The sequence below is a fragment of the Neofelis nebulosa genome, chromosome 2 (assembly GCF_028018385.1).
Source record: "Neofelis nebulosa isolate mNeoNeb1 chromosome 2, mNeoNeb1.pri, whole genome shotgun sequence".
Taxonomy (NCBI): domain Eukaryota; kingdom Metazoa; phylum Chordata; class Mammalia; order Carnivora; family Felidae; genus Neofelis; species Neofelis nebulosa.
The window spans coordinates 6859547-6868525 of record NC_080783.1 but is presented as its reverse complement, the minus strand read 5'-3'; the positions used below and the strand labels follow the sequence as shown (position 1 = coordinate 6868525).

The 8979-nt window shown below is 48.0% G+C and overlaps 1 protein-coding gene across 3 annotated transcripts in view; it reads left to right on the top strand.

Annotated features, from left to right (window-relative positions):
- Positions 1-320: 320 nt before the first annotated feature.
- Positions 321-8979, top strand: part of ATG16L1 (autophagy related 16 like 1) — a 35930-nt gene continuing 27271 nt past the window's right edge. For 2 of the 3 annotated variants that reach the window (XM_058700843.1, XM_058700839.1), the window contains exons 1-3: positions 322-611; positions 4054-4147; positions 8462-8567. In XM_058700843.1, the coding sequence (XP_058556826.1) occupies positions 497-611; positions 4054-4147; positions 8462-8567 (315 nt within the window). In that variant the 5' untranslated portion in view covers positions 322-496. Of the gene's footprint in view, positions 612-4053; positions 4148-8461; positions 8568-8979 lie in introns of all 3 variants that reach the window. The other variant, XM_058700832.1, reaches the window with a different exon arrangement.

Genomic DNA, 8979 nt, shown 5'->3' with positions numbered 1-8979 from the left:
GGGAGTGGCTCCCACTTCTGCTTGTAAACGACGCGATGAAGAAAAGGGAGGCAGGCCAAGAAAAATATAAATAGCGGGGCGGGGGGGAGGCAGAGAAGTTAACTTAAACTGGCGGGCGGCACCCTCCCGATCTCCTTCCCGCCCGCAGCTGAACTTCCAGCGTAGCCCGCACGCCTCCCAGCGGCCGCTTCCCTGCTCCCTGCTCTTCCGGCCTCGGGAGGGCGTCAATACCCAGCGCCTCGCGCCGCCAGCGGCCTCGCGCGTGCGTGTGGCGTAAGGCGTCGGGTGAGGAGGCGGGTCTTCCGGCCCAGATTCAAACCATTTCCTGCAGGAGCCGGAAGACCGTCCCGGACGGCGTTCGGGGCGGCCTGTGTGTGGAAGCGAGCTCTGGGCCGCCGGCCTTCCCGCGCCGGCCAGTCGCCCCATGCCGCGGGCTGCGGCCGCCAGTCCCCGCTCGCATTGGCGGTGCTGAGGCGCCGGGGCGACAGCGCGCGAAATGTCGTCGGGCCTCCGCGCCGCCGACTTCCCCCGCTGGAAGCGCCACATTTCGGAGGAGCTGAGGCGGCGGGACCGGCTGCAGAGGCAGGCATTTGAAGAGATCATCCTGCAGTGTGAGCGGCGGGCGGGTGCGGGGAGTGGGCGGGCGGGGCCCCACAAGAGCCGGCGGGAAGCCGAGGCCGAGCCCTGGTGACGCCCGCGCGCCTTGTGGCCGCCCCAACCCTTTTTTGGATCTTATTCTCTTTCACTGTAGACGGTTTCCCTACCAAACTGTGTGCTTTCCAGGGGCAGGCACCGTTCGTGCTTGTGCTTGGAAATCCAGCAGCCGCGCTTTGTGTACTTGAATAGGCTCCGGAAACGGCTCGTCTCGGGCCTCGTGTTATGAAACGGTCACCGACTTTAAGCCTTAACTCGCACAACTAATGTCCTCTTAGTGTAATGAAATGTTCAGCCTTGGAGTCCTCAGACCTCTTGTCTTTACTCCACCTCGGTGTTCTTCAACTGATACAGGTTTTGAGTCTTACTGTTTAGGTGGGACGTTGTAGTCTTTACTATTACTGAAAACTTCAATATGAAAGAGGTGGATTCCTCCTCTCTCCACCCCTCTGCAATTTGAGGACAAAAGTGTTTGTACCTTTAGATGAGTCCTAATGAGCATTTCTTTGCCCCCTTCCCAATTTTACCTAACTGATGACACATTTGGGGGAAGAAATGGGCCCTTTTCAGTCCTATGGTTCCATCTGCCCTTTGGAGAAAAGTCTGGAGTTAATGTCGATGATGAGGTTCAAAGCAATAGAGGTATTGAATTCTGACTGTGCTAAATCAGTGGTTCCCTATCTTATGTGCACGTTGGTATGACGTGGATCTTTTAAGAATTAAAAAGCCCAGACCGATTAAATTGCAGTATTTAGGGTGGGACAGGGGTATGAGTGGTTTTTGGTGCTCCCCAAGTATTTCTAATACGTGGGCTAGTTTGAGTGCTGTGGTAAATATGTGGTATGTGTTATTTCACTTTATCTTCTTGAAAGTTCTATGAGGCAGGTCCTAGTGTTGCCTTAGGAAACCCAGGCTAAGAGAGATTAAGTATTTCTTTGGGGAGGCATGCAGATTTGTGTTGGAGTCTGGATTTGAACACGGATGTGATGGGTCCTAACTTTTGCATTAAAAAAATTTTTTTTAATGTTTATTTTTGAGAGAGTGAGACAGAGCATGAACGAGGGAGAAACAGAGAGAGAGAGGGAGACACAGAATCTGGAGCAGGCTCCAGGTTCTGGGCTGTTAGCACAGAGCCCGACGCAGGGCTCGAACTCACGAACCATGAGATCGTGACCTGAGCGGGTCAGATGCTTAACCGACTGAACTACCCAGGAGCCCCTGCATTTTGTTTTTCTCACTGGAGCCCCCAAGAAATGACCCTTCCTTGCTTTCGCTAAATCCACCCTCTTAAAAAAGATGGGAAGGAAAGAGAGGTGATGTGCTGTTGTGCGAATTCCTTTTACCCTAAGAGATGTGGCTGCCAGAAGCACAGGAAACCCTTCCAACTCAAACGCACATGGGTTACGTAAATTCAGGTGGTCAGGTATTTATTGGATGCTTAATCTTAAAAGCTAACACGTACCGAAAGTCACGTTGGACTGGAAGTCTGACTCCACACCTTGCTGAACTTTTCACTTACCTTTCTGGGTCTGGTTTGCTGCATCTGTAAAATGCAGGTGAAGCTTGCCCTGTCTGCTTCATAAAAACTGTGTGTGTGAGTGCTTTGAAAGCCATCTACATAACAGCCCATAAACAGAAGTTGCTTGTAATTGTACTGACAGAGATCGAATGGTTTTTCTGCATTGAAAATGGACATTTTGATGGGGTGGGGGGGATGTAGGAGGAAGGTCGGAAGGAGACCATCCTGGAGAGGGAACCCATCATTAAATAGCTGTAGTCAGTAGCGTGTGCCTGAGGGGCTAGGAGCCCCGACTGAGATGAGAGGTAGTTAGAGGGCTGGAGAGCAAGACAACCTTTGCCTGTTAAGTTTTTCTCTTTGACATTTGGGAGGTCACTTCCAGTTTGCCTGTGGAACACCTTCCACTCCTTCTTGCCTTCCCAGGCCAGTCAAGTTCAGTTCCTGCCCGAGCCTAAAGAGAGAGATGAAAAGAGACTGTAGGGACAGGTGGCAGCTCTCCCTCAGCTGGATCCTTCTCTTTAGTGTGAAGAACTTTCAAGCAGGATCCCTCTGGAATGCCTCCTGTCCTTTTTAAGACCTGACTATCCCCGGGCACCCAGCTCTGGTGTGACACTTTAAAGACCTTATTAGAGCCCTTTGATGTGCGTGAACACCCAAGGTTGCAATCACATTTCCGTGTTCTGTTGAACTGATGGATGAAATTAATCTAGACCAAGAGTATTTCTGTTTCTGTCCAGGAGTTCCATTTTCCACATGTAAAGGAGAAGTGGAGCTCAAGACTCTTTTAGAAGAAAGATAAGCCCTTCCAACAGGAGTACTCACTGGCACGAACCCTATCGAAATTTTGTTCTAGAGAGGTTCTGATCTCACACTTGTAGGATTTGTGACAACCCCCATCAAATGTAGCTATTCTGCAAGTGTCCCATGATCAATCTCTTGTTCTGCTCAGTGCCCCTTCCCCTCTTGCTAGTCCCCGTGGACCGTCATGCCTAACTACTTGTCATTTGAATTCCTGCGCCATGCTTCCTGTCACTTTTGTTACTTTTCGGAAAGAAAACTCGGTTTCTCTCTTAAGTTCTCCACTCGTGTGTTCTTGACACGTTAGCGTCTTGCAGCCAGTCGCCTGAGCGACGAAGTTCAGGATAATCTTTGACTTCTCACTAATAAATCTCCATTCATGTCACTGCCTGCTTTTCAAATCTGTTAATTCACCACTGCCAGTAAGAAAAGGTCTGAATTTTTCATTCTGCTCGTTCACGTGGTGGCTGGCTCCAAGTTTTCATGTCTAGCCGCTTAACTGGATACCTGCCCGCCCTCCCGCCTGGACCCCACCATCTTCACCCGTGAAACCATGCAGGCAAATGAGGGAAGATCACTCTTCTGTTCCCTTTTGTGCTTGACCCTCTGTTATACTTGAGCTCCTTGAGGTCAAGGACTTTTCATAGTTGTATCTCTAGTGCCCAGATCTAAAAATTAAATTTTCCAAATGTCATAATACGGTAAAGCTGTTTCACGTTGCTTAGAGGTGTGTAACGTGTCATTTTTCCATTGTATTTGGTTGTGGTTTTTGTCTCGTTTTATTTTTTTACTCCTATGATTAAAAATAGGTAAGTGGGGGACATTCTTGCAGCAAAGTTTCCACGGGTTCCTTTGACTGGGTTGCTCATGCTTAGGCCAAGAAGCATCGAAGGAGCGTATGTTCCTGGGTTTTGAACGGTTGCTACCATTGCTGTCAAAGTGCAGTACCTAGGACTTTGAGGCCTCTTGAAAATGAAACCTATCTAGTCTTCTGGTTGTTTTTTTGGTCCAGATCTTTATAGGATAATAAGTAGTAATAAGGTGTGCACTGTTAAAAATTTTTTTCTTCTCTTTTTTAACAGATAACAAGTTGCTAGAAAAGTCAGATCTTCATTCAGTGCTGGCCCATAAGCTACAAGCTGAAAAGCATGACGTCCCCAACAGGCATGAGATAAGGTATTTTGGAACTGTCCTGTATCGCTTGTGTCTCTTCAGCAGAAACGTGTCTCTGTTTAGTTGTCACTGCTCATTTAGAGGCGAACAGAATACCGCGTCTGTGCTCCAGTTTGAGTCTGCTCCTTTCAAATACGAACTTCTGAAGCCAAGTACCTAAAATTATTTTCTGAAGGTGTATGCCCAGCCAGAAGGCTTAGCAGTAGGTGCTGTGAGCTTGAGAAGTTGCTCAAGGCAGGTAACTGTGCCAATTCCTTCTTCAGCCTCGGGGTCCACTTTTTCTGAATAATCACATCACTAAGCATTCTTGAGCAGATTTACACGAATCTTGTTAATACTGGATTATATCCTGGTGCATAAACGTATAAAGTGCTTCGTATATAGAACAGGTCTATTTGATCCTTTTTAGTTTGGTGGATTTCAACATATTTTAATAGAGTGTGAAATTAAGCTAGCTGGTGGCAACAAGCTTTTTTTTTTTTTTTTTTTTTTTTTTTAAGAAAGATTAGGAGAAACCTGCATTTTAACAGAAAGGGTAAGTTGTTTCATTAAACATGCAAGTATGTGTTCATAATGGGAAGTTTGATATGTTTACTTGGGTTATTCATGTAAACTGTATTTCTTTTTGGGGGGTATGGTCCAAGAAAATCTAATAGCCAGACTTAAGCAAAAGCAGTTTACCATAGGGGCGCCTGGGTGGCGCAGTCGGTTGAGCGTCCAACTTCAGCCAGGTCACGATCTCGCGGTCCGTGAGTACGAGCCCCGCGTCGGGCTCTGGGCTGATGGCTCCGGAGCCTGGAGCCTGTTTCCGATTCTGTGTCTCCCTCTCTCTCTGCCCCTCCCCCGTTCATGCTCTGTCTCTCTCTGTCCCAAAAATAAATAAAAAACGTTGAAAAAAAAAAAATTAAAAAAAAAAAAGCAGTTTACCATAGAATCATTCTGTAGTGTTATTATCTTTTCCATGTTTATCACATTTGCATATTACATATGAGAGTTTGTATGGGAATAGTTCCCATTATTGCTCTAAAATCTATATACTTTTTTGCCTATCCGTTAACATTTACCAACAAAAACAAGTTGGTAGTAATTCAGCGATTTTTTTTTTAAAACCCAGAAATGTGAGGTGTGGCTGAATTTATTTATCTCTGTAGCTAAATCTGCTGTATAACCATCTGCCATCCATGTTTCCTCATTTCACAAGATGGTCTCCCAGCACACCAGAGTGGGCAAGAGGAACAGATGGCCCAGCCCAGGGTTTGTCCTTGCTTAATAATAAATTCAAGAGATCCTGCCTGACTGTGGCCGGGGTGGGGGGTGGGGGGCCTACTGTAGTATTTAAAATATTAGTTGCAGTGTTCTGGTCAATTTTAGGTGTAGAAAATGCCATTTTACCTTTTTCATCTAAATTCAGTCAACTGAAAACTTGTAATACTTTGTTTCTATGTAGTTAGATTCTGGGTGATTATACTTTATTCTTTATTGGTCAGCCAAGCTTGTTTGTTTGGAAAGGTGCAATAAACAAATACACAGTAATTCTTTTGACTGTCACTGGAGTGGTAATTTAGTTGGAGGTCCTTCCTTTCCTACAAACTTGAGCCCCTAATCAGGCCTCTCCTCCTGACCGCCTTGTTTCGATTAATGGTGTTCTTACTTTCCACAAGTCATCTATGATTCCTTTTTCCCTCAGTATCCTGCCCCTCCTTGTTGGTAGTCACCCACTCAGGCAGGCTCATTTTGCACTCACAGCCTCTTAGTGCATCTGTCCCTTCATCCGGTGGGGAGACTGGCTCAAGGGGTGTTTGATGGTGTCGTAACGGTGTTTGCAGAAGATGGGCCTGGTTGTTTCCTTCTGCCTTCTGGCTCCTTAAGTTCTGCCTGTCCCGTCCTAGTTATTCTTAAAACGCTACTGCCCGTGCTTAAAAAGCTTTATCTGGATCAATTATCTGCGTCTCTTCTGAAGTGTTTTAATCCCTTTGCTTTCTGAACAGGTTAACATTAAACTCCTCAGCCCAGAAATCGTTCAGGCCTGTCTTTGTGTGTGTGTGTGTGTGTGTGTGTGTGCTTCCTGGACCGCAGCATCTGGCAGAATTGTTAGAAATGCAGAATCTTGGGCCCCCGACCAGACTTCCCGTTTCAGAAACTGGGGGTGCAGGGATGAGGGTGGTAAGGCCCACCATCAGCTGTAATTAGGTGATCCTGAGAACCGCTGCTTTAGACCATGGCTGCCCAGGAGTCCTTGTCAGCTAGCTGCGTCACCTGAGGGGTACGATGAGCGGCCTGATGCTAGCGTCCTAGAAGAAGGGGCTAGTTTTACATTTGCCTGTTGCCCGTTGCTCTGCATTAAAATAAGAGGATTTAGTACAAATAATTTCTAGTCTTTCTGCCCAGTTTAGGATGGTTTCTTGTAAAGCGTTCCACTTTCTAATCTCTTGGCTTCGACTTCATGGGCTAAAATTGGGGAAGGATTAAGTTGCCTCAAAGGATGAGGTATTAGGATGTGCTTAGAACATGTGATAGAAATAGCTTTAGACATCAAGGGTAAAGTGGGGAGGGACTGTCATGCTGCTGTTCCCTTTTCCCTCTGGTTTGTTACAGGGCAGACAGAGGAGGCTGTTCTCCCCCCTCCCTTTGGGTGCTGGTGTCCTACTTTTCCAGCATCTTCCTCTTCTCCATCTTGTGCTTTTCCTGGGTGATGGTTTAAAGGTCTGACTGTCATCTGATGGTTCTCATCTGTAGCTGCAACGGAGACCCCAGCCCTGAACTGGAAGCCCACAGTTCAGTCATCTGCTGTTTCTGAGAGAGGATGTAAACCCTTGTGAAGTCTCCAAAACCACATTGACCCTGAGAGAATCTGAACTCAGTTCTTTGGTTTCAGACATAATCTGTTTGCTGACAGCTTCTACTTGCTCTCTTTGAGCTTGGACCTCTTTACGTGACGTGCAGACTCTGACACCCGGTTTCCACTCCACACACCAGCTTGGGTGTCCAAACCGCACTCTTCAGGCCTCCCCCGAAGCCTGCTTTCCCCCGAGTCCTAACCATCTCAGTAGGTGGCACCTGTGTTTTATCAGTTGTTCCCAACGCCTTGGAGTCCTCATTGACTGCGGTCTTTCTCGTAGACTCCGCAGCCAAGTCCAAGGCAAATCCAAGGACTCTCTTCGGAAGGGATCTAGGATCTGACCACCTCTCACTCCCTCCGCTGCTACCACCTCGACGTGAGCTGGACTGTGTAACAGCCTGCTAACTGATCTCCCTGGTTCTACCCCTGCCCCCCTGCGGTCAGCAACCATAGCTGTGCTTTTAAAGCATACGTTACTCTTCTGTTCACAGCACGACAGTGGCTTCCAGTCATGCCTAGGAAAAGTCAAGGTCCGAAGAGGGGCCTGGGAGGCACTGCGTGATGGCCCCACCTCCTCCCTGACCGTCTTCTCTACCCTCCTGCACGCGGGGCTCCTCTCACACTCTCCCGAGTGCACCAGTTGTGCCGCTGCCTCCGAGCCTTTCCAACACTTGACGTTTTTCTGTGCATCAGGCTCCAGCCCCTGGGGGCTGCATAGCTTGCTCCTCACTTCTTTCCAGTCTGCAGTCATGTGTCGCCTCCCAGAAGCCTTCGAGTGCCCTAAATAGAACAGGACCCCTGTTGCTGTGTTCCCCTCTTTACCCTTAGTTTCTCTTCACATCTGACCATCTGACTTCATGTATTTACTTGTCTGTTGTCTGCTCTTAACTGGTTATCAGTTGTACGAGGGGGGGCCTGGGTGGCTCAGTCAAGCATCCACCTTCGGCTCAGGTCATAATCTCGGGGTTCGTGGGTTCAAGCCCTGCATCGGGCTCAGTGCTGACAGCTCAGAGCCTGGAGCCTGCTTCGGATTCTGTGTCTCCCTCTCTCTCTCTGCCCCTCCCCTGCTCACGGTCTGTTTCTGTCTCTCAAAAAAATTTTTCACTTGCATGAGAGCAAAGCTTTGTGTTCACTTCCTTCTTCCAGCTCTAAGGTCAGTGCCTGGCATAAATGGACCTTGTCTTCTCCATATCTACCTAAACTTCATCTGGAACCCATGCTTTGTTCCTGACACGACCAGTGTTTGGGTTGTGGCTGGTTTATTTTACCAAGTGTCTCATGTTTCCTGCCTTCTAGAACTCCATTGCTTGGAGGAACTGAACTGCTCTACTGGCTACGTTGTCATGTGCAGGTTTGAAATTCTGAAGTTACTGTTCACTGCCTGATCGAAGAGGTTTGAGGTCTGATTTTTTTTTTTTTCTTTTTCCTTTCCTCTCTTTTTTGCACGTTCTCTTCGTCTTCCTGGTCTGGGGATTTAGTCCTGGCCACGATGGTGCGTGGAATGATAGTCAGCTACAAGAAATGGCCCAGCTGAGGATTAAACACCAAGAAGAACTGACTGAATTACACAAGAAACGTGGGGAGGTACCGATAGCCGCTCCCCATCTGTCTTCTGCTCCGTGCGGGCCCTGTGGGGGGGGAATAGGTGGGCAGGCACACTAGAATTAGCAGCCATCCCAGCTGCCTGTGGCATCGGCCTGTCTCTGAGAACGCAGCATCGGGAAAGGTGAGGTCTTCCCCTCCACCAGCAGAAGGGTGAGCCCGTGGGATAGCTGCTGGTTGCTACACTCACAGGTGGCATGACAGGTAGAAGTGGAGAAACCTCGAAGGAAACAGCTTGCTGCTTGTTCTACCGAAGGTCTGATACCTTCCTAAAGCATTTGAGAGCGAACCCTGCAATTTCAGAAAAGTTCATTAGAAGAATGAAAAAGTTCTGGGCTGTGTTTATCCTGGGTGGTGGTCTGATGGCAAATCGTAAAAAGAAAAAGTTATCAGT